The sequence below is a fragment of the Pan paniscus genome, chromosome 12, assembly GCF_029289425.2.
Source record: "Pan paniscus chromosome 12, NHGRI_mPanPan1-v2.0_pri, whole genome shotgun sequence".
NCBI classification, from domain to species: domain Eukaryota; kingdom Metazoa; phylum Chordata; class Mammalia; order Primates; family Hominidae; genus Pan; species Pan paniscus.
In genome coordinates, this window is record NC_073261.2 from 34692321 (window position 1) to 34718390 (window position 26070).

The window sequence follows — 26070 nt, forward strand, 5'->3', positions numbered from 1 at the left end:
CCATGTCCAGCCTGTGTGTGTGTACTAATAGCTACCTAGATAACAATACTTAACAGCAGTTACCTCTAGATTACCTCAGCACCATTGACAATCAGCCAGAAGACTTTGTGGTGGGGCTGTCCTGTGTGTTGTAGGGTGTTAGCAGTATCCCTGGGTGCAGTAGTGTAACAATCAAAAATGTGTTTGGTAGCACAAAAGTACAACTATAGTTAACAATAATTTATTGTATATTTTAGAGTAACTAACATAGTGAAATTAGAATGTTCCTAACACAAAAAAGATACATACCTGAGGGTATGAATATCTGTCACCCTGATTTGATTATTATTTATTATATGTTTATATCAAAATATCACATGTACCCTGTAAGTATGTATAAATATTATGTATAATTTAGATTTATTTTAATTTTAATAAAAAATAAATATTAAAAAATGTCTTCAGATATTGCTAAATGTCCCCTCAAGGAACAAGGTCCCCAGTTGGAGAACCGATTCTCTAGATGGGACATGTATAGATGATGCTTTCCTTTGTTTTTTAGTATATATGCCTATTTTTTAGTTTTTTCTAAAATAAGTGTACTTTAGTCATGTTAAAAAAAACCTTGTATTTATTACTGTCCCATTGCCTGCACTGTCTGAAAAAAATACACTCAAATGAAAAGATACATTAATACTTACAGTAAGAAAATTAATTTTATTATTATTTTAAAATAGCTGTGGAAAAACTATACAAAGGCCTCCCAAATGTCAATATTCCTTAGGCACCTTTGAAATATTTATAAACTTAATTTTTGGACTAGGCATCCTAATTGTAATTCCATATCTTAAAGAAGCAATTCTAAATATAGGAAATGCTTCACAAATATGGTTGATTTTTGCAGAGTTACCTATAAAAGCAAAAAGTTATAAACACTGTAAAACCAACCATAGGAAACTATGTTAATTAAGGTACATTCACTTGATAGACTATCATACAGCATTAAAATGATATTTATAAAGAACTTATAACAATATGGGGGCAAGGTTTATGCCATATTGTTAGGTAGGAAAATAACTGAATACAAAATCAAATATGTTACATCACCATTCAAAGGTATAATAATGACAATAAAAAGAATCTCATCAACATGGTCGGAAGAAATACACCAAGATATTAAAAGTAATTGTTAATTGAACAATGGCATCGTAGGTGACTTTTTCTCTCTACTTTTCTGAAATATCCAAATTTTTTACAATAAACATGTATGTATTTACAGTGAAAGAGAGAACAGTGAAATTTCTTTTTAAAAATACTTGAAAATGATCACAAAAATGTGCCAACATTTCAGGTAAGAAATGTGTTTTTATATTGGTCTGTATACAAATTTCTATCCAGCTGATAAAAATAACTTCAAGAAATTAAACCTATTCAGAAACAATAGTGATTGTGTCTAAATTCATAGGCTTTGAGAAGGATAAATTTTTAAAGTGTAAATTACTATGCAGGTGGTCAGGAAAAGGTTGTATGGAGTCACATGATAAATGACACAAAGAAAATGCTTTTTATGAAAAACAAACTGGATAGATTTTTTCCCAAGCCAGAATCACATTCTTCTAAATCATTTAGAAGGCAATAAAATAATTTGGGCTTCATTAGCATTTAACTAACCAAGGACAGATTCCAGCCACCTTATGGATTTTGATCTAACTTGTTTACATTCATCAGGGGTGATGGGCAGTTCCAGCCCACAGGAAGCACAATCTTTGCAGACAAAAGGTGGCCCTTCTCATGTTTGTCAGGCAATATTTGTCCAACCTGGCCATTCCCAGTTGGCTCCAATGAACTCTTGTTAGCTCACTCCTCGGTCTCTTGTGGACCCAGACTATATCTTATAATAGACCTCAAAGAGGGAGGCAGCTGCATGCATTCCGTAGAAAATAGAAAAAGGCATGGCCAGGTTGACCACAATTATCCAGGGTTCAAAGCCAAAGACAATTTCCTCCAATCCGTTGTCATACTCAGGTCGACAGCCAAAAGCGGGAGGTATCCAAAGCTGCAAGAGAAGAGAAAATGGCCTGTGGTGGGGAGCAGCTTCCAAGCCACCACGGAGGCCTCACTCAAGTCCCAGGCCTCATGGGAGCTGACCCTGATGCACGGGGACTGAGTCACCCCTGACAGAACAATAAGGAGACCTCGTGGCATTTCCCATCTCCACAGAAACCACCAAATCCATGTCTGCCATGATCCTGCTCACTTCCTCACCCACCCTTCCCTGCAATCCATCCCTAATGAGCGCTCTTTGAACCCATCCAACTCTCTCCATCTCTACAGCCCTCACCCAGCCTCAGTTTCCTCATTTGAAAGATGGGAATTCTAACACGTGTCTGAGAGGGCTTAGATGAGAATTAAGTTTGCAAAACTGAAAGCAGTGACTTTTGTTTGTGTTGCTCACGGAACCTACACACTGTTCCCTGCTTCTCAGGCTCTTCTCTGTCCCAGTTCTCTCCCTTTCTGCCACCCCTTGAGTTGTCAGGCTCCTCACTCCCGCTTCAGGCTGCACCCTTCTTCAGCTTCCTCCACTCCCTGGCTGTGGCAGGCAGCCTCTAGGATGACCCTCAATGATCCCCAGCTCCTGCAGTCACCCTCTTGTGGAGTCCCCACCCCTTTAGTGTGGGATGCACCTAACGACTCACTTCCAACTCACAAAATATGGCAAAAGACACAGGAAGTCACTTCTGAAATTAGGTTGCAAAAGGACCTGCTATCCCTCTTGCTCATCTTCTCCTGAAAGACAGGTGGCAGAGCTGCCATGCTGCGAAGCACCCTATGCGGCAAGGGGCCCAGGGAGTACTCCTGTCAACAGCCAGCAAGGAACTCAGACCCTCAGCCCAACAAGCCACAGCTGAATCCTGCCAACAGTCACATGAGTAGATTTGGAAACAAATCCTCTGCCACCTCTCGGAAAGTCAAGCCTTGAAATGAATGCAGCCCCAGCCAACAGTTTCAGCCTGGGAATGGCCCTGTGCAGAGATACTCAGCTAAAACTGTAGTTGGATTCATAAGTCAGAGAAACTATGAAATCATAAATGTACATTGTTTTAAGTTGCTGAGTATTGGGGTGGTCTCTTCCATAGCAATAGGTAACTGAGACACATAGCCTTCATTTGTATCTCCATACAGAACACTCCCTGGTATATACAGCCAACCTCAGTATCCAGGGACCTGTGTCTGTGGATTGAACCAACCACAGATCAAAAATATTCAAAAAGTAGGCTGGGCACAGTGGTTCACACCTATAATCCCAGAACTTTGGGAGGCCGAGGCAGGTGGATCACCTGAGGTCAGGAGTTCAAGGCCAGGCTGGCCAACATGGTGAAACCCCATCTCTACTAAAAATACAAAAAATTAGCAAGGTGTAGCGGCATGTGCCTGTAATCCCAGCTACTCAGGGGGCTGAGGCAGGAGAATCCCTTGAACCCAGGAGGCGAAGCTTGCAGTAAGCCAAGATCATGCCACTGCACTCCAGCCTGGGCAACAGTGAAGCTCGGTCTCAAAAAATAAAAATAAATTAATTAAAAAAATAAAATGGTTTGTTGTGTCTGTACTGAATAGGTACAAACTTTCTTCTTGTCATTATTCTCTAAACAATACAATGTAACAACTATTTACATAGCATTTAAATTGTATTAGGTATTCTAAGTAATCTAGAGATGTCTTAACGTGTACGGGAGGATGGGTAGGTTACATGCAAGTATTACCCCATTTTATATATAGGACTTGAGCATCTGTGCATTTGGTATACACCACGGGGGCCCTGGAACCAAGACCCCCTCTCTTCTGCTTTGCTTACTGGCTGCTGTGACTCTTAGGAGCTCTCCTACTTGTTCGGCGGGTCCCTCCCAGTCTCCTTTGCTGTTTCATCCTTTGCTCTGCCTCTTAATGTTAGCCAGCGTCCAGGGCTCATTCCTGGGTCCCTTTCTATTCTCTCTACACATGAACCCTGGGGCTCTCTCCCAGTCCCTGGTTGTAAATACCAGCTATAGGCCTATGACTTCCCAGTCTCAATCTCCAGCCTGGACCACTTCCAAGAACCCCAGACTCATAGTTTCCGGTGGCAACTTGGGTGTCTAAAACACATCTCAAACTCAACCCACCTTCCCCATTTCTCCATCTGCTCAGCTACATCGTCCTCCCAGGTGGTCCATCGAGGCTCCAGGTGTCAACCTTATCTCCCTCCTACTCTCATAACCATGCCCCCTCCCATCCAGTCCCTCAGCGCATCTCCACTGTGCACCTCCAAAGCAGTATCTTCAGCCCACCTGTGGCTCTCTCTCTCCACCTGTCCAGCCGGCCTCTCTCACCTGGACCATGGCGGTGGCCCCGTGCCCGGTCTCCCAGCTCGAACTAGGGTTCCACTCGGCCACCAGATTTACATTTTATGGAAATCAGATCCTGTCCCTACCTTGATTAAACCCCTAAAGACTTCCCAAAATATTTAAAATAAATTCTACACTCCCGCACGGAGTGATAAAGTGCTCTGTTAGCTGATTTCTAACCACCCACGCTTCTCCCCACTCACCCCACCCACATTGCAGGCAACCCTTCTTCCTGTTTCTCAAACCAGACCCGCTCACTCCCACTGGGGGTTTTATACCAGCCATTGTTCCCTCTGCCCTGAACATGCGTGGCCAACCCCTTCCTGTCTCATGTCACCCTTCAGTGAGGCCTTCCCGCTAAGCTGGTCCATCTGATCTACAATGGCAGCCCAAGAGCTATTTCCCACACCCTCCTTTTCCACTTCTCTGCTTAACACGGGTACACTATAAGGTGTCTTTCTTGCTCAGTTGATGGTTTCACCTGCTGTTGCCTGGTTTGTAAGCCCCATAAGAGGAAGACCAGAGATCTTGGTCATTGCTGTACTCTCACCATTCATAGCAGTCCCTGTACCTCTGTAGGTACTTAAGGGACACCTTTTAAAGGAAGGGTGAGAGGAAGGGCAAGGGAGACAGGGAGGAAAAGGGAGAAGAAAGGAAGGCAGGAAAATGGGACCTCTTTTCTGAAATCCACATCTTTATATGTGCTGTTTAGTTGGCTGGAAATTCTTGTTACTTATCCTATTGAGAAGTGGCCTATGACCTCTTTCTTTGAATCTAGATGGACTCTGTGACTACATGACTAATAAAATATGGCAGAAATGACACCATGCAGTTTCCAAGCCCAGGCCTTAGGAGACAGGCAGCTTCCAGTTCAGTCTTTTGGAGGGTCAGCTCTGGGGCCCTCAGCCATCACGCATGGAGTCCAACCACCCTGAGACGTCATGCTGGAGACCCACCTGTGAATGCCCCAGTCAAGAGTCCTGGCTGAGCCCAGCCTCCCAGCCACCCCCACCCAAGGCACCAGACCACAGAGCTTCTGGCCAAGGCTTCACCAACTTCACTTGATGCTGTGAGGAACAGAACTGCCCATCCAAGCCCTGCCAGAATTTCTAACCCACAAAGCCATGAGTCACAATAAATGCCATGGGACAAAAACAGTCATGCATGTTGCTTTTGTCATACATTAGTGGTAGTTCATTGCACGGCAATAGAAAACCAAAATATCTGTCTACTGGGTTCGTCCATTTGGATGCCACAGAGGCACCTGAAACAGAACACGTTCATTACTTAACTCTGGTTCTTCCTTCCACACTGACCTCCACCCACTGCTCCCAAGGTTGCCCCTCCTCCAGAGTCCTCCATCTCCAACATAGAATCACCATCTCCCCAGGAACCCAAGTGTGAAGGCAGGGGTCATGTTTGGCATCTGTCACCCTTTGCGAGTTGCAACCTGGAGACCCTGGAGGGTGTTATGATGAGTGAAATAACCTAATCACAAAAGGACTAATACTCCACAAATTCACTTATATGAGGAGTCTAGGAGTCAAATTCCTAGAGACTGAAAGAATGGTGGTTGTCAGGGGCTGGGGAGAATGGGGAGTTCATATTTAATGGGGGCAGAGTTTCAGTTTTGCCAGACGAGAATAACCTGGAAATGGATGGTGTGATGTTTGCACAATGTGAACGTACTTTACTCCACTACACACTTGAAAGTGGGTGCAATGGGAAAGTTTATGTGATGAGTTTTTTACCACAATTAAAAATATAACAAAATAAGCATGAGTCAGATCCCGTCACTCTCAGTGTAGACCTTTCCATGGTTTTCTGTTGCATTTAGGATTGAGTCTTGGCTCGCAGGCCCTGTGTGGTCTCCCCTCTGCCCTCTGCTCTGTGCTCCCAGGTCATGTCCAGTGAGCCCTGCCTTGCCTTGCATCCGTCCCTTCCCCACACCTGCAGCTCTGCCCTGATAGTCTCTCATCCCAGCCCCATCCACACCCTTCCTTAGAAGAGGCCTTCCCTGACCCATCTCCCACAGCACCCTGCCCTTCCCCATCACCACAACCACCCTCTGTTGTCTCCAGTGCCACGGCTCCTGGAAATTCAACTAACATTTCCCTAACATTTCCATGTCCGTCTCTGGAGTGGAGCCCACTCCACCTGATGTGCACATCAGCACCTGCAGCTGGGGCCTCTGGACTGGCTCCCGATGCTGGAGAAGACAGCTCTTGCTCTCTGCCAGATGCCTTTGGCACCACCTGGGGTCAACCACAAGGTTTCAAAGTGCCACCCCATGAGCCAGCACGGGTATCCTAAGACTCCACCCTGCGATGATTTCCATCCTCTGGTTCAACCCCCCAGAACCCAACCAGTGCCTGGGGGCATCATGGGCCAAGCACAGGGAGGAAGAGACGGAGCCCACCCTTCTCCTTGGACTGGGCCCTGGGTCTGGCTTTTGGGTCCTGACAGACCATGAATTGCCACTTGATTCTGGTATTTTGGACAGTGCTATCTTTCTTCAAGTGGGTCCAAAAAATGCAAGCCAAGTATTTCACCCAGTGGTCAACCAAAAAGGCAACCAGGGAAAGACAACTTTTCAGAACTTAGTTTTAAAAAGAAATATTAGGTCAGAAGCAGTGGGTCGCGCCTGTAATCCCAGCATTTTAGGAGGCCTAGGCAGGCAGATCACCTGAGGTCAGGAGTTCGAGACCACCCTGACCAACCTAGTGAAACCCTGTCTCTACTAAAAGTAGAAAAATTAGCTGGGCGTGGTTGTTGCATGCCTGTAGTCCCACCTCCTCGGGAGGCTGAGGCAGGAGAATCACTTAAACCCAGGAGGCGGAGGTTGCAGTGAGCCGAGATCGCACCATTGCACTACAGCCTGGGCAACACAGCAGGACTCCATCTCAAAATATATGTATATTAATATTAATCACAGGATATGTACAAAAAGCATATACTTGAGGAAGATTCTAGAACTAGCTCTGACTTTGTAAGAATTTGCATTTTGGAATATGCACCTCAAAAAAATGCAGCTTACAGTATCTATCTCTCTTGTTAACTCTTTCAATTTTTGACTCACTGCTGTGCCCCTGACATAGTCCCTGGCATACAGCAGGTGCCTGGGAAATGTCTGTTAGATGGAGAAGAGGGTCTCCCTGCAGCCAAACTCTTCTGGGCCTTCCACCTTCAGAGCCCCTCCTCACTGCCTAGCAAACTGAAGGAACCTGGGTGATCCAAGGCTAGGGTGGATCAGGTTTGCTTGGCAGACACACAGCCATTCTGACTTTAGAAGGGACTTACTTTCTCAGCTTTGTCTTCTTAGGGTGATATCAAAAGCCGCAGGCCCCGTATGCACCATCTGAAATTCAGGGGAGGAAGCTCAAAAGCCTCTGAGCTGCTGGGGCAACAGGGAGCAGGCTTGATAACAGAGGCTAGTAGCACAGAGCTGACTTCACCCAGAGTGATGGGCAGGCACCTCTGTGGACTGGGGCACTCCCCTCCAGCCACCAGTCACCATCACTGCAGAGGCTCATGCGGTAGCAAAGGCTGCTTCCCCCTCCTTCTTACTGACCCCCACCATCCTTCCTTTATGTGTCTTTAAAAAAATCCCAACAGCACACAATGCTTCTTATTCCTTTTTCTTCTCTCCATCCCTCCATCACTGCCCTAGTTCAAGCTCCTCCCCTTCCTGCCTGGGCTGTTGCAGGGCTTTCTCTCCCAGTCTTTCTGCTTCTGGCCCTATCTGTCTCCATCCTTGCTACACACAGCTACTGGGAGGATCATTCCAAAACACAAATCTGAGAGAGTCTTCCCTTTCCCTCAGCATAAAGACTAGACTCCAGCCAGGCCTAGGAAGCCCTGCTCAAGCCAGAGTCCACCTACCTGGGCCCTCTCTCCTATTTCCCATTCTGCTACTCTGCTTAACACACATGGAATTTATGCCAAACTACTTGGTGCTCTCAAAACATGCCATGGTGTCTTTTGCCTCTGTGTCTTCACATATTGTGTGTCTCTGCCTGAAATGCTTTTCCCCGCCTTGATAACCTGGTGAACTTCCAGTCATTCCTTGCTGATGCAGACAGATGGGTGAGTGACTGTACACCTTCCTCTCCCTTGCTACCTTCCATCAGAGAGGCTGGAAAGCAAACCGTCCACTTCCCCAGCCTCCCTTGCAGTGAGGGGTGCCCACATGAGAGACATTGTCTGGCACCAGCCCTTCCCCACTGCTTTCTGTCTTGAACCCAGATGTGATGCCTGGTGCAGCTGCAGCCATCTCATGACCATGTCGCAACAAACACCACACCACCCAAGTGACAAGATGAACAGTGCCTGGATGCCTGATGACATGGTTCAGCTGCCAGGCCAACCCCAAGCAGCCAACCTCCGGAATTCTCCTGAGATAATTAAACATTGTTAAGACTGAAGACACTGTGAATCAAATTGCCTGTCACTTGCAACTAAAAGCACTCCTGATTGACACTGGGCCTCACCTCAAGCACCCACTACTCACTGAAGTCCTTCTGGATCCCTGCTCCTAGTACACCTTGCACAAGCCCATCTCAGCACTTGTCCTGTTCACTATATTAGATTTGCTCATTGTCTCCCTCCCCCATTATACTGAGACCTTTTAGAGGAAAGAGACTGAGTCTTTCCACTTTAATCTTTAGTACCTAGCCCAGCCCCTAGCACACAGCAAGTCTTCAGTAGGTAGATTTGTAGAATATAGGTCTATTTTCCAGCCTCATATTGTAATTTTATACTTACAGTATTTTTATTACAAGCTGCCTCCATTCCTTATTTTAAAAAGGCAAGAGAAACCTAGATGTCCATCAATAATGGACTGGATAAAGAAAATGTATTATGGCCGGGCACAGTGGTTCACATCTGTAATACTAGCACTTTAGGAAGCTGAGGCAGGAGGATTGTTTGAGTGCAGGAGTTCAAGACAAGCCTGGGCAGCACAGTGAGAACCTATCTCTACAAAAAAAAAAAAAAAAAAAAAAAAGTTTTGGCCAGGCATGGTGGCTCACACCTGTAATCCTAGCATTTTGGGAGGTCAAGGTAGGTGGATCACTTGAGGTCAGGAGTCCAAAACCAGCCTGGCCAACATGGTGAAACCCCCATCTCTACTAAAAATATTTTCAAAAATTAGCCAACTGTGGTGGCAGGTGCCTGTAATCCCAGCTATTCTGGAGGCTGAGGCAAGAGAATCACTTCAACTCGGGAGGCAGAGGTTGCAGTGAGCACCATTGCACTGTAGCCTAGGCAACAAGAGTGAAACTCTGTCTCAAAAACAAAAAAAGTTTTTAAAATTAACCAGGTGTGGTGGCACATGCCTGTGGTCCCAGGTACTCAGGAGGCTGAGATGGGAGGATTGCTTGAGCACAGGAGGTCGAACCTGCAGTGAGCTGTGATCATGCCACTGCACTCCAGCCTGGGCAATGGGGTGTGACCGTCTCTCAAAAAAAAAAAAAATAGAAAATGTGGTAGCTCTACACCATGGAATATTATGCAGCCTTAAAAAAGAATGAAATCACATTATTTGCAGCAACGTGGATAGAAATGGAGTCCTTATCCTAAGTGAATTAACACAGGAACAGAAAACCAAATACCTCATGTCTTCTCTTATAAGTGGGAGCTAAACATTGGGTAGTCATGAACACAAATATATGAACAATAGACACTACTAGGGACTACTGGGGGAGAGGTCGGAAGTGGGGTGCAGGGTGAAAAACTACCTATCGGGTACTATGATCATTACCTGGGTGACGGGATCATTTGTGCACCAAACCTCAGCGACACGCAATTTACCCATGTAACAAATCTGCATGCGTACCCCTTGAACCTAAAATGAAAGTTTACAGCAAAATTAAAAGAATAAGAATAACTTGGTGCAGATTACCAAAGTATTGCAGAGGAACAAGAAGGCTGCAATATTCCTCAGGACTTTTCTCTTGGTGTTGCCCTGTAAGAAACGAGGAAGGTGGACTGGGCTTGGGTTCCCTCCCCAGCTGCTCTCCTCCTGCTTCTCCTCCTTGTCACAGCTTTCTCTCAGGCACACATTTCCATTGGCTGCTGGTGGCATGTCCCTGCCCCAGGGAGCCACGTCTCTGGCCACACCTCCACTCTTGAGGCAGGAGGAAGCAAGGGGCATGGTGTTGCCATTGCAGACTGTGACCATCCGAAGGGTTTGGATGTCCTCAGAGAGTTTTTTAGGCTCTCGGTGAATGGATTCAAAGATGAAGAGGTTCTGGATGTACTTCTCCACGATCACCACGATGGAGTAGGGCAGGTTGTACCAGGTATAGTGGGGGTGGTCCTCGGCACAAAGGATGGCCAAGATTGAGCCCCAGGAGATAAGCCAGGAGCCTGAGGCAGTGCCCACCAAGAGGTCCGAGTCCAGTTTGCGGGGCGGATTTTTGGACTTGTCCAGTGATTTCTCATCTGTCCTGTAATTCCGGATTCCAGCCAGCCCCACAGCCCCCATAAGCATCATCAGGGTGATGACATACAGGTAGAACGTGATGAGTGCTGACTCGCTCTTGGTCTTGGAGCACCCAATATGAATCAGGTACACCACCCACCACCACGGCAATGGTGGCAGCCAGCGCGGTCAGGCCCAGGACTGTGCCCACCGTGACCCCATCAGGCTTGAACTGCATCTTCTGGTGCTGATGGCTGTCAACTTTGCACCCGATGTTCTTCCATAGGACGTAGAGCACTGTGGAGGCTAGGATCTGATACTCTATGTTGAAGGGGTAGAGGTAGTAGATATAGTAGATCCCGTGGGAGATGGTGGTGCAGAGAGTTGGGGGCGTGCAGTTACACTGCGGTGTGTGGTCATCTAAAACTAGGGGAGACAGGTTGATCACACAGGGGGGCTATTAGCAGGTGCAAGGGGAAGCAGAAAAGCACAGAAAACTGTTTCCACTGTGGATTCAGGCTTGGGTCTTCCCACTGGATTACAAGCTTTTTCATGTCATGGCTTATTATCACGTTTAATATCATGGCTAATTTGATAGCCCTGAGTATCCCCAAAGCATATTCATTACCTAAATCACATTTATTTGGTGAGTTGCCAAAGAGGATAGAGAAGATGACTCTATTGTTGTAAAAAATAGATATGTAGATGATAGATAGATAGATGGATACACACACACACAGACAGATGGAAAAAACCTGGAAGTACACAAACTAAAATGTCAACAATTGTTATCTCTGGGTGGAAAAATGACAGATGATTTTTAATCTCTTCTAGATTTTGCTTCCCTGTATTTTCTAAATTTTCTCTGTGAAGATGATTTACATGTGTGATTTTTTAAGATTATTTTTAAAAAATACTTTCTGGAGAAAATGCCCCTTTTAATTAGCAAAAGATATGCCTCTTAAGACTCCAGTGCTAGCAAGCATGCAGGAGACAGGTGCTCTCTGATATCAGTGCAGGGAAAGTAAACGGGCACCACCTTCTGGAAGAGAAGCTGGCTGTCATATGGAGGGCCCTCTCATCACAGGAGGGCAGATGCTGCAAGTAAATGACGAAACAGGTCACCAAAGCCCTGAAGGTGATGCAGTCTCTGACCCATAATTCCATTCTTTCCATTCTACCCTTCTACTCAAAGGGACAAATAAAAAAATGTAATCAAAGAGTCAGGTAAGGCCAGGAGTGGTGACTCAGCCCTGTAATCCCAGCACTTTGGGAGGCCAAGGCAGGTGGATCACTTGAGGTCGGGAGTTCGAGACCAGCCTGGCCAACATGGCGAAACCTCATCTCTATTAAAACTACAAAAATTAGCCAGGTGTGGTGGCAAGCCTGTAATACCAGCTACTGGGGAGGCTGAGGCAGAAGAATCGCTTGAACCTGGGAGGCAGAGGTTGCAGTCAGCTGAGATCGCACCGTTGCACTCCAGCCTAGGTGACAGAGTGAGACTCAGTCTCAAAAAATAATTTTAAAAAAAGTCAGGTAAAATTGTGTGTGTATGTGTGAGAGAGAGAGAGAGACAGAGAGAGAGAGAGAGGAACAGCTCAAGGTCCAACAATTTAGAAATTGTTAAGTAAATTTTAGTATATCCCAACAATGAGATAGTAGACAGCCACTGCACGTTATAATTAAGATGTGCTTTATGGTTTTGGGTATGGGGGGGGTTGTTTTGTTTTTTGTTTGTTTTGAGACAGAGCCTCCTTCTGTTGCCCAGGCTGGAGTGCTGTGGCACAATCTTGGCTCACTGCAACATCAGCCTTCTGTGCTCAAGCATCCTCCTACTTCAGCCTGCTGAGTAGCTGGGACCACAGGCCCATGCCACCACTCCCGGCTAATTTTTATATTTTTTGTAGAGACAACGTTCCGCCATGTTGGCTAGGCTGGTCTTGAACTCCTGAGCTCATGCGATCTGCCCGCCTCAGCCTCCCGAAGTTCTGGGATTAAAGGCATAAGCCACTGCACCCAGCCAGGATGTGTTTTAATATTAAGAAAGTAATCTCGTTTCAAGGAAAATGGAAAAAAGTAAGAACAAACTGTATATTTCTTTAATGCAAGTCACAACACAGTACAAGGCTGTAAAATCAGGTAGCAACCAACTTTTTTGTAGCAGAAATAATTTTCAGTGGACTAGAATAGGATAGAATGGAGTGGAATCAACTCCGATAAAATTTGGAAGCATCTCTGATACAGTAAAATTAAGTATTATTTCATCAAGCATACACACATAAGTATGTGCGTGTTTGGATTACAGTGTAAAATCTGTCTCTTATTGAAGATTGCAATAAAAAAAGATCAAATATATAGTATAAAATCAACTATAAATAAATGGCACACTACAAAAAAATAACCAAACATTCACAGCATTTACTGCATTTCTGGGTAAGTGTTGTGGATTTTTTTGCTTCACACTTTGTCATTGTTTTAGTTTATGATATGTATATATTATAAAATCTGAGAAAAGCAGCTGGGCGTGGTGGCTCATGCCTGTAATCCCAGCACTTTGGAAGGCCCAGGCAGGTAGATCACAAGGTCAGGAGATTGAGACCATCCTGGCTAACACGGTGAAACCCTGTCTCTACTAAAAATACAAAAAATTAGCCAGGCGTGGTGGTGGGCGCCTGTAGTCCCAGCTACTCAGGAGGCTGAGGCAGGAGAATAGTGTGACCCCCGGGAGGCAGAGCTTGCAATGAGCCGAGACCATGCCACTGCACTCCAGCCTGGGCGACAAGCGAGACTCTGTCTAAAAAAAAAAAAAAAATCTGAGAAAAACTATATCGTAGCATTAATTTTACTTTCACAGAACACTATGAAATTTTCTTTTTCTTTTTTTATTCTTTTTTATATAGGGTCTCCCTCTGTTGCCCAGGCTGGAGTGCAGTGGCACAAACACAGCTCACTGCAGCCTTGACTTCTTGGGCTCAAGTGATCCTCCTGCGTCAGTCTCCCATGTAGCTATAGCTGGGACCACGAGCCCATGCCACCATGCCTGGCTTTTTTTTTTTTTTTTTTCCAGAGCTGGGGTCTCCCTTTGTTGCCCAGGCTGGTCTCAAATTCCTAGGCTAAAGCAATGCTCCTGCCTTAGGATTACAAAGTGCTCAGATTACAGGTGTGAGTCACTGCCCCTGGTAATAATCTTCAATTCACACAGGGCTTCCCTAGCACTTACAATTCAATACGGTGTTATGCAGAAGACAAGGGAAGAAATCAGGAGGAAAAGTTCAGAGTAACAGAATGTTACAGCTGACAGAGTCCTTTTTTAGAAAATTAATCCAACCTCATCTTTCACAGAGGGCCTTGAAGCCAGATTGTTAGGATTCAAATCATGGCTGTATCACATGTTCACTGTGTTACCCTGGGCTAACTTCTCCATGGCTTGATGCCTTCATCCATATAATGAGGTTAATATTGTCTACCTGAGGCCAGGCGCAGTGGCTCACGCCTGTAATCCCAACAGTTTGGGAGGCCAAGGCTGGTGGATCACAAGGCCAGGAGTTCGAGACCAGCCTGGCCAACATAGTGAAACCCCGTCTCTATTAAAAATACAAAAATTAGCCAGGTATGGTGGCACGCACCTGTAGTCCCAGCTACTCAGGAAGCTGAGGCAGGAGAATCACTTGAACATGGGAGGCAGAGGTTGCAGTGAGCCGAGATCACGCTACTGTACTCCAGCTTAGGCGACAGAGTGAGACTCTGTCTCAAAACAAACAAACAACTATATATATATATATATATATATATACACATACACACATATATAGCCTACCAGAGAGTGTGGGGGTACAAATTAAATGACATGTGTAAATTTCCAACAACAGTGGCAGGCACTCAGCAAATGCTTAATAAAAATTTACTTTTGTTATTGTTGTCATTGCTGCTACTAATATTGATACCAAGGAGGACATGAGGCCCAAACACCGAGTGCCTGCTGGTTGGGGGTGGTGACTTCGTTGTCTCCACCCCACTGATGACAAAACAGGTTCAAAGTGGCTCTCCAGGACAGCCTGGGTTCACACAGCTGGCACAGACTTGCTGCATGTTAAAGCTGGAAGGGATCTTTGCAAGTGCATGATTTGGATACCCTCACTTTACAAATGAGAAAAGGGAGGCTCAGAGAGATTAAATGTCTTCTAAAGGTCACACAGCTTGTACATGATGGGAACAAACCTGAGACACCCAGTTCCCTGCCCCACATTCCCCTCAGCCTGAATGTTCTCATATAGAAGTGACATATTGTAAATGCTAAAGGATTTTAGATGAAAATATAAAGATTAACCCAACAGGCTCTCAAATAGGAACAAGGTAGAACAGACATGAGCTAGAATTATAAGCCAACTACAGTTAAATTAAAACTTTAAATGAACCACAGCCTATTAACCACAACCTACCATTAGACTTTTATGAATTTTTAAAAGCCATACTTTTACTAGAAAGAACTGGTAATAGAGGTTTAATTAAAAACACAAGCAGAGGCAACCATCAATCTTCTGTAGTTGAAAACAAAGACATTTATTTCTGCGGCAAACTGGACCATGAGAAATGGCCATCAGAATGATCACCGTGGATCTTAAAAGTCCCTGAGTCATGGAAGAAACCTTTAATTATGCTCAGTACACATCACTTATGAGAGATTCAGGTTTTGGAAGATTTTCAACAACAGGGGGCTGTCTGGCTGATGCTGACTTTGGTGGGCCTGAAGTTCTTTGGAACCTGCACTCCATCTCTGAACACTGTGGACTCTGCAGGTTTCCAAGACATTCCAACATGGCAGAGGGGCCACTCACCTCTCTCAGCACTCACCTGTTGTTATGTTCCCAAAGCCCAGAGTGATGAGCCATTCCTTGTGCTCATTGAGTTGGTGCTTTGACTCATTGAGGACACCGTTGGCCCAGAGAAGCAGGTTGGTGAACACCAAGTGGATCACCCCAAACCTGAAAAACACAAGGACTCAGTTCTCAAGCAGCCCTGGGAGAGCCTCAGGCACCATAGGGTGAGACAGACATGTGCACACAAATACACGGCTCCTTCTCAGCCATGATTCTGGCTACATCATGGATGACCCTTGAGAACGTTATGCTGTGAGAAATAAGCCAGACACAAGAAGACCAATACTGTATGGTTCAATTCATACGAGGCATCTAGAATATTCAAACTCATAAAGACAGAAAGTAGAACAGAGTTTGCCAAAAGCCAGAGGAGGAGGAAATAGAGAGTTGTTTAGTGGGCTCAGAGTTTCAGTTTTGCAAGATGAAAAACGTTTGCAGATTGGTTGTACAACAAGTGAATGTACTTAACATTAATGAACCATACGCTTAAAATGACTAAGATGGTAAATGTTATGTGACTGTCAACCTGAAAAAAAAAGACACTAGAGAAAATTATCACTAAATATGTTGGATTTACTTGGAAATAGGAATTACAATCCAGAATGCATGGAATGGCAAGCCACCAGCGCATTCGGTGAGGGAAGGGTAAGGAGGCGCTGTTATTAGCAAAGAGAGATTTACATAATCCACAGAGAAAAAGAGTTCATCGGTTCTAGAGGCTCAAAGCCAGAGTTGTCATCAGTTCATTGGTGGAGATGCCAGTGCTGGACAAGTGTTCTTCCAAGAGCATCTTATCTGCTTTACTGCAGTCCTAAAGAATGTCTAGTAATGTCCAACCTCTTCAAAGCAGGAGATGCATGAAGGGTTTTTAGAAAGTCCTTGGAAACACTTTGTATCTCAGACACGTAGACAGAAGTGCCCTCTCCTTAGCACTTTCCCAGGCCTATTTTGCCTGGATCTGACAAAAGCGATTTCATCCTGATATCTACGGGTTTTTCAGTATTTGCCACTATTTTAAAATAAATGCTCTGTTTTTTAGAACAGCGCCTAATTGTTATATATACTTTTTTCCATTCGCCAGTCATCTAATGTAGCAAAAGCACATGGTAAGTGTCCAACAGGTATAGAATGATTAATTCATTGACTTGCCTGGCCAATAAAATGCCTTAAATTAGAAAGCTAGGATCTCCAACCCACCAACTAAGAGGGATATTTTGAAAATTCATATCTGTCCCAGTCAATCTTCTGCCTAAAGCCTTCAGTGGCTCCCCACTGCCCTCGAGGTGAAGCCCAAGCCCCTAGGTGGTGGTCAGCCTTGACCAAGAATTTGCTGCACACCTAGCCCTGTGCCAAGTGCTTTTCATACACATGTGCCTTTAATCTCTACAACGAGCCCATGAAGTAGGTACTGTGATTGTCCTCACCTTGCAAGTAAGACCCATGAGGCCCAGAGAAGTTAAGTAATTTGCCTGAAGTCACACAGCTGTGGTCAGAGCCAGAGTCATGCAATCTGACCAGAGTGCAAGCTTACAAGCCCTACACCAAACAAGGATCCAGCCTGTGCCCACACATCCTCCCGCTACCCCACTGTGAGGAAAGACTGCATGTCCCAAAGACACCCTCTTCCAGTGGCCTCTGACCCACTAACCCTGTGCTCCTCCCTCTCTCACAAACGGTTCTGGGACCTTCCCTGGCAGAAAATGACTCTCACCCCAAGCTGCCGAAATGCCCTCCTTTGTGCTCCCTCATTGCTCTGGGACACTCTGGTCAAAGCACTGAGCCCAGCGTTGTCACTGTTTTGGGGACTGCCTCTCACCTGACACCCCCATGGTGTGTGCCACAGACTTTGCAGCCTTGTATTCCCCATGCTGAGAACAATGTTCGTCCAGTATTTAAAGATGAACTGCAAGAAAAATAAATGAATGAACGAATGCAGTTCGTTCTGGCCTCACGAAAGCTTTCCACATTGTCACTGTATCACTATAAGGCTCTGTCTTCACGGGATTTGGCTCCCCTGGAATGAGCAGCCAGTTGTCTTTGATCAGCTTGGGCTGCCATAACAAAGGACCACAGATCATCAACTTCAGTAACAGGAATTTCTCTTCTCAGGGTCCTGGGGCTAGAAATCCAAGATCAAGGTATTGGCAGGGTTGGTTCCTTTTGAGGCCTCTCTCTTTGGCTTGTAGGTGGTCAATTTCCTCCAGTGTCTTTACATGGCTGTCTCTCTGTGTGTGTCTGTGTCCTTCTCTCCTCTTGTTATAAAGACACCAGGGCCAGGCGCGGTGCCTCACGCCTGTAATCCCAATACTTTGGGAGGCCGAGGCAGGTGGATTGCCTGAGGTCAGGAGTTCGAGACCAGCCTGGCCAACATGGTGAAACCTCATCTCTACTAAAAATACAAAAATTAGCTGGGCATGGTGGCAGGTGCCTGTAATCCGAGCTACTTGGGAGACTGAGGCAGGAGAATTGCTAGAACCCAGGAGACGGAAGTTGCAGTGAGCCGAGATTATGCCATTGCACTGCAGCCTGGGCAACAGGCAAAATTCCGTCTCAAAAACATAAAAAATAAAGACACTAGGCATATTGAATTTGGGCCAGCCTAATGATCTTATTTAACCTCAATCTCCTCTAAACGACCCTATCTCCAAATACAGTCACATGCTCAGGTACTGAGAATGAGGGTTTCGGCATATGAATTTCACAGGGGATATGACTCAGTTCATAACAGCTTTCAAGTGCAAGGCAGCCCCTCCAAATGAGCCCCTCAGCAAGCTCCCCAGTGATCCCACCATGCCACCATGGAGCTAAACTGTTTCCAGGCTCACTGGGCATGTTCTGTCTGTTAGCTTCACTGTTTGAGAATGTGTTTGATCTAGAGAAACACTCTAAGGTCATCCAGTGCTGTCTGGTAAGTCAGCTGGGGGTACAAGCTGAAGGTCACTTTGGATAAAAGATGAAGTTTTAAAAATGTCATCCCTGGTTTTCTAGAGGTAGAAAACTTTCCAAAGAACCTTCTCAAACTGGAAATCCAAAAATATTTCCAGCAACGGCAGTATCACCAGAACAAGTTCATGGTCTTCCAGGGTGACTTGTCAGGAAGAAAATAATCATTGTGTCTCCGCAGTGACTTTGAGCAAGTCACTTGTCTTCTCTGAGCTCCAACTTCTTCGTTAGAAAAAAGTGAGAGCAGAGCCTGCCATTTGCAACAACATGGGCAAATCTGGAGGACATTGTGCTCAGTGAAATAAGGCAGACACAGAAAGAAAAATACTGCATAATCTCACTTATATGTGGTATCTAGAAAAACGTTTTTAATCCAATGCATAAATGGTAGAAGCTGGGCATGGTGATGTGGGCCTCTAGTCCTAGCTACTAGGGAGACTGAGGCGGGAGGATCACTTGAGCTGAATTCAAGGCTGCAGTGATCCGTGATGGCACCACTGCACTCTACCCTGGGCAACAGAGCAAGACCCTGTCTCTAAAATTGAATTAAATTAATAAATAAAAACAAAATAACATAAAGAGTAGAATGGTAGTTGGAGGGGAAAAATTAGAAGATTTTGGTCAAAGGGTACAAAGTTGCAAATACGTAAGATGAATAATTCTAGAGATGTAATGGACAACGTGAAGACTGTAGTTAATACTATTGTATTGTATACTGGAAATTTGGTAAGAGAATAGATTTTAGGTGCTCTTACCACATCCAAAAAAAGAAAGACAACTATGTGAGATGACAGACATAAATATGCTTGACTGTAGTAATCACTTCACTATGGATAGGAATATCAAATAATCATGTTGTATACCTTAAACATATACAACAAAAAACAAAAAAAAATGAGACTGACAATTCAACAATTCAGATCCTGACTCTGATAACATTACCACGGATTTCTGCCAAGGGCGAACACTACCCTGAAAGCCCATCTAACATTCTTTTCAACCATGAGATTTTTCTGACCCTAAGCTATGTATTTAAATTATATTTATCAAATCCTTCCTTCTGAGCCATACCAAGTTTACCAATGCTGTGGGGAAAAATCCTCATACATTTCTAAAAGACTTTAATCCCCAAATGAGAAAACAAAAGCGCTTCCATGACCCAGAGGAGGCATTGCAATGGCACAAGGTTTCTATGTAGGAAGAATATTAAATTTTTTAAAAAAATAAAATTGATTTTGGCAATGGTTGCATAACTCTATGAACAGACTAAACCGTTGAATTCCACATGTTAAATGGGTGAATTATATGCCATGTGAATTCTCTCAATAAACCTGTTACATACCCAGAAAGTAAAACTCCCTCAAGCTTTTACTGTAGACTCTGGCTTGGCAGAATTTCCTGACTCTTCATCATTAGAAGTTCTGCCTCATAGGATCCCTGCAAAAATGTCCATGGGGACACAGAGTTTTATTTTGCAATGGAGGCAGCTGAAGAATTAAGCCTCAAAGATAGACTTCAGTTCACCTCAGTTCACTGCAGTTCACAGCTGTGCACACTGTCTCCACTTGCCACATGTCTTGATGTTACAAGTTTCTACACAACCTGGGATACACTTCACAGGAATGAGACAACATAAATAAACATCAGTGGTTTACCTGCAAAAAAGTATGCACTGAATGGGTGACAGGGAAAACTCCTTCAGTGGCTGATAAACATTCTGAAAATCCAATGAAGTATCTAATTTTAAGGCATCCCAGGATGATGGTAATGACTGCAAACAATGTGATACTACCTAAATGTGGGATAAAGGGGGAAGTGGAAACACACACATTCCATTAATATACATTGATGTCATTTCAAAATAAATTATATTACATATTAAACCCTTATGTATATGGTCAAATGATTTTTTCACAAGGGTGCTGAGACCATTCAATGGGAAAAGGGCAGTCTTTTCAACAAATGTGGGAAAACTGGATGTCCACATGCAAACGAATGAATTTGAACCCTCACCTTACAGCATATACAAAAATTAACTCAAAACAGATAAAAGATCTAAATATAAAAGTATAAACCTTGTAAAAGAAGACATGGGAGAAAGCTTCATGACATTGGCTTTGGCAATAATTTCTTGGCTATGACACCAAAAATGCAAGCAACAAAAATTAAAATAAATAAGATGAACTGCATGAAAATGAAAAATTTTTGCACATCACAGGATGCTACCAACGAAGTGGAAAGAGAGCCCACAGAACTGGAGAAAACATTAGCAAATTATATACCTAATAAGTCAATAATATCCACAATATATAGATTTGTTTACATTAAATACCTCATATAATGAAATCGTACAGTACTGTCCTTTGGTGGTTGAGTTTATTTTACTTAGCATAATGTCCTCATGGCTCATCCATACTGTATCGTGTGTCAGAATTTCCTTCCTTTTTAAGCTGAATAATATTTTGTTGTATGTCTATAACTCACTGTGTTTATCCATCTATCTGTTGATGGATGCTGGGTCGCTTCCACCTTTTGGATACTGAAAATAATGCTGCTATGAGAGAATTTACAGAGAATTCTTATACATTGACAACAATGGGCTGGGCACAGTGGCTCGCACCTGTAATCCCAGCACTTTGGGAAGCCGAGGAGGGTGAATAACTTGAGGTCAGAAGTTGGAGACCAGTCCGGCCAACGTGGTGAAACCTGTCTCTACTAATAATACAAAAATTATCCTGGTATGGTGGTGCATGCCTATATTCCCAGCTACTTGGGATGCTGAGGCAGGAGAATCCCTTGAACCAGGGAGGCAGAGGTTGCAATGAGCCGAGATCATGCCATGGCACTCCAGCCTGGGCAACAAAAGCGAAACTCTGTCTCCAAAAATCGATCAATCAACAATGACAAAAGCCAATTTAAAAATTGGCAAAGGACTTGAATAAACATATCTCCAAAGAAGACATAAAGATGGCCAGCAAGTACATGAAAAGATGTTCACCATCACTAATTATTAGAGAGATGCAAATCAAAACTACAAAATACTTTCACACTATCAGGATGGCTACTGTCAAAAAAAAAAAAAAAAGAAAATAATAGAAAATAACCAGCATTGGTGAGGATATAGAGAAATAGTGCTCTGTTGGTAGGAATGTAAATTGGTACAGCTACTACTGAAAACAGTAGGGAGGGCCTTCAAAAAATTGAAAATACTATTATGGCATGATCTATTTTCACTTCTGAGTATATACCCAAAAGAATTGAAAGCAGGGACCCGAGGGGATATCTGTATTCTCCTGTTCATAGCAGCATTATTTTCAGTATCCAAAAGGTGGAAGCAACCCAGCATCCATCAACAGATGGATGGATAAACACAATGAGGTATAGACATACAATAGAATATTATTCAGCTTAAAAAGGAAGGAAATTCTGACACACGATACAGTATGGATGAGCCATGAGGACATTATGCTAAGTAAAATAAACTCAACCACCAAAGGACAATACTGTAGGATTTCATTATATGAGGTATCAAACGTAAGCGAATTCATAGACAGAAATAGAATGGTGGTTGCCAGGTGCTAGATGGAGGGAAGAATGAAGAGTTAGTGTTTAATGAGGACAGAGTTTCAGTTTTGCGAGATGAAAAAGTTCTGGAGGTTGGTTGCACAACAGTGCATATGTGCTTAACACCACTGAGCTGTGCACTTGAAAACTGCTAAGTTGGTAAATTTTATGTATATAAATGCATGTTTTACCACAATTAAAAATATATTAATAAAATAAATTCTAGCCCAGGCATGGTGGCTCATGCCTGTAATTCCAGCACTTTGGGAGGCCAAGGCGGGAGGATCACTTGAGGCCAAGAGCCTAAGCAACCCCATCTCTACCCAAAAATAACATAATAATTATTTCTAAATAAATAAACAAATTCTACTGTTGAGCTGCGAAGGTAAAACTAGAAGGCAGATGTTGTGTCCTGTTCATCATTGTACCCACCCCATAGCCCAGAGTCTGACAAATGATACACAATCAACGAAGCCTGGTCCAGTCAACAGAATGCTCCCAGAAGCTTTTTCAAAAAGGAGAAATCTAAGAATGTCACTGCTCTACTCAAAAATCTCAATTCTCTAATTCTAAAATCCTGTTCTCTAAAGAATAAGAGTGCAGCTGGCTGGGTGCAGTGGCTCACATCTGTAATCCCAGCACTTTGGGAGGCCGAGGTGGGTGGATCACCTGAGGTTGGGAGTTCGAGACCAGCCTGACCAACATGGAGAAACCCCATCTCTACTAAAAAATAAAAAAGTAGTGGGTGTGGTGGTGCATGCCTGTAATCCTGCTACACCGGAGGCTGAGGCAGGAGAATCACTTGAACCTGGGACGTGGAGGTTGCAGTGAGCCGAGATTGCATGATTGCATTCCAGCCAGGGCAACAAGAGTGAAACTCTGTCTCAAAATATATATATAAATAAGAAATAATAAGAAATAAGAGTGCAGAGTGTGCAGGTCATACAGGTATACAGGAATTCTCTGAACTGTCTTTGCAACTTTTCCATAAATCTAAAGCTTTTCTAAAATGGAAAGTTTATTTATTTATTTATTTGAGACAGGGTCTTGTTCTGTCGCCCAGGCTGGAGTGCAGTGGCACGATCTTGGCTCACTGCAACCTCCACCTCCCAGGTTCAAGTGATTCTTGTGCCTCAACCTCAATCCCAAGTACCTGGGATTACAGGTGTGCTGGCCAGGCTGGTCTTAAACTCCTGGCCTCAAGTGCTCCGCCTGTCTCAGCCTCCCAAAGTGCTGGGATTACAGGCATGAGTCACTGAGCCCGGCTGAAAGTATATTAAAAAAAAAAAATAGATGGGTAAGGGCTCTATAGTAGTAGCTGAGGAAGGGCCTGTGCTAGGTGTACTGAGGAAAGGAAGCAATCTTTGATAGTATAATGAGCATGGCTTTGCCCAAAATATAAAGACAAACTAATAAAAAATTTGCATATAAAAAAGACTGGAAAGGAATGTACAAAATACATTAAAAAGACACTTGGTGACAAATGAAGAAATTAGTGAGAAAAAGGCAATGATCATGAGTGCTTGATCAAGTCAGAGTTCCTCATCTCCCTCCTGGGCTAGCATTGACTGCCATTTACACATTTGCTCCTACCAACAGGAGGAAACTGGATCATGTATGACATGCATTAAGGCACTGAGCAGAGAGGAGGGCATGAGCCAAAACATTGGGCTATAACGTTACAGCCCCAGCCTGAGAAGCCTCCTCTGAAAAGTAATGCAATCGCCTGGCACTTTTCCACTGCTCAAAGCCTTATAGAAACAACTCTAACTCACATTTTTAATCCTGGAAACACCCCAATGAAATCGGAAACTTTGTAAGAGTGGAGATTCAATCCCAGTGCTTTGAAATGTTTTGACAAATACGTGGTTGGTTTTAATTACAAAAAACATAGCAAGATCAGGTGAGGCAGCGTGGTTGAGTGGCAAGAGTACAGGCCTGAAAGTACGGAGACCTGGACACTCACAGAATACATGAGTCACTTCCTGCTCCCAGCCTCAGGATTCCCATACGGAAAATGCGGATGGTCTACAGCAGTGGTTCTCAAACTGGAAACTGCATCAGAATCACCTGCAGGGCTTGTTAAAACACAAATTCCTGGGCTCCACCTCTAGAGTTTCTGATTTAGTAGGTCTGGGTGGTGCCCCAAAATTTTCATCTCTAACAAGTTTTCGAGTGGGGCTGCCACTGTTGATCTAGGCCCCGCTTTGAAAACTACTGGTCTAGACCATCTCTGTGGTTGACATGCCAAGCGTTCAATAATATACTCTTTAAGTCCTCCCTTTCTTCCTGTGTTCATCCATTCATCCATGGATTCATTCAGCCAGTTATTTATACAACAAACACCTTGGGGACTCCTACTATGCATGAGACATTGTGCCAAGGGCTCAAAGACAGACATAGGAGATTGCTGTAGAAACAAAAATATACGAGTATAATATTGCATAAATTGGGGTGTGCACAAAATATCAGAGAGATGAGCTGGCAACAGACTTTCTCTGTGCAGCCTGGGAAACTAGAAGACAGTGGAGGAATGTGCCACAAGGAAAGGACTGCACCTCAAAAACCTTATTCTCAGCTAAGATGTTGCCCATGTGTCAGGGCAAAAGGCAGAATGATGTTTGAAGTATACAAAATGTAATTTTTTCAACAGCTATTTATTGGGCAGCAACCATGGGCCAGGCATTGTCCCAGGCACTGAAGATATAAAGGTCAATAAAATAGAGTATCTGCCCTTGAGGAGTTTCACATCTAGTGGGGAAGGCAAAAAATAAACCGGTAAATAGTAAACACATAAAGAATGTCAGGAAGTGCTAAGTGCATGAAGAAAAGTAAAGCAGAAAAGGGGACTGCGGTTGAAGGTACATGGGCAGGAAAGGAGGTGATTGTTGAACAGAGAACAGAGAAAACTGTCATCCACATAACTTGTCTGACAAAGGACTTTAACCAAGGAGCTTGTGAACTGGAAGAGAGTCCCCAAAAGAGGGGAAGATGAGGAGGAGAGCAAATTATAGTGACCAATCAACTCTGTGGAAGGCTAGAGGAGGGTGGAGGTATAATGGATGGAGAGACAGATGGAGATAGATAATTAGATTAATAGGAGAGAAAAGAAGAACTTAAATTCAAATGGATAAACTGCCTGAGATGTGTAATTTACATGCCCTATAAAGACTTGTCATACAGAATAGACATTTTGAGGCGAAATTCTATTAACTATCTCTACAAAACCCATAAGTTCGGCCAAGCACGGTGGCTCACACCTGTAATCCCAGCGCTTTGGGAGGCCGAGGCAGATGGATCACCTTTGGTCAGGAGTTCGAGATGAGCCTGGCCAACATGCTGAAACCCCGTCTTTACTAAAAATACAAAAATTAGTCTGGCGTGGTGGCAAGCATCTGTAGTCCCAGCTACTTGGGAGGCTGGGGCAGGAGAATGGTGTGAACCCAAGAGGCAGAGGTTGCAGTCAACCAAGATTGCACCATTGCACTCCAGCATGGGTGACAGAGCAAGACTCCATCTGAAAAAAAACAAAACAAAACAAAACAAAACAACAACAACAACAACAAAAAACCTAAGTTGGAAAAGGACTGGATAGGGAACAAAGAAAAACCTTTGAAAGCCCTTAAGGTAAATAAATGGAAAAGGAGAGGGAAGAAGGGAAAGGAATAGGGAGGCAAATGTATCCTAAAGATCTCATCCCATTAGGTAGAGAGGAAGTGGGAGCAGTGAACATCTTGGAGTGGGACACAGTGTGGCTTGCTGAGGGAAATGTTCAATATTTTATTTTCAAATAAGAATGAAGTAATAGGCAGCTGGGCGCAGTGTCTCACACCTATAATCCCAGCACTTTGGGAGGCCAAGATGGGCGGAACACTTAAGGTCAGGAGTTCAAGACCAGCCAGGC

At 44.1% G+C, this 26070-nt stretch overlaps 1 protein-coding gene across 1 annotated transcript in view; it reads right to left on the reverse strand.

Annotated features, from left to right (window-relative positions):
* Window positions 1-1768: 1768 nt before the first annotated feature.
* The window catches only part of LOC100972110 (proton channel OTOP1-like), a 32039-nt gene continuing 7737 nt past the window's right edge, over window positions 1769-26070 (reverse strand). The window contains 6 exon segments of the mRNA XM_034952266.2: window positions 1769-2035; window positions 10261-10938; window positions 10940-11208; window positions 15634-15780; window positions 20147-20157; window positions 20214-20394. Of these exon segments, the coding sequence (XP_034808157.1) occupies window positions 1865-2035; window positions 10261-10938; window positions 10940-11208; window positions 15634-15780; window positions 20147-20157; window positions 20214-20394 (1457 nt within the window). The 3' untranslated portion in view covers window positions 1769-1864.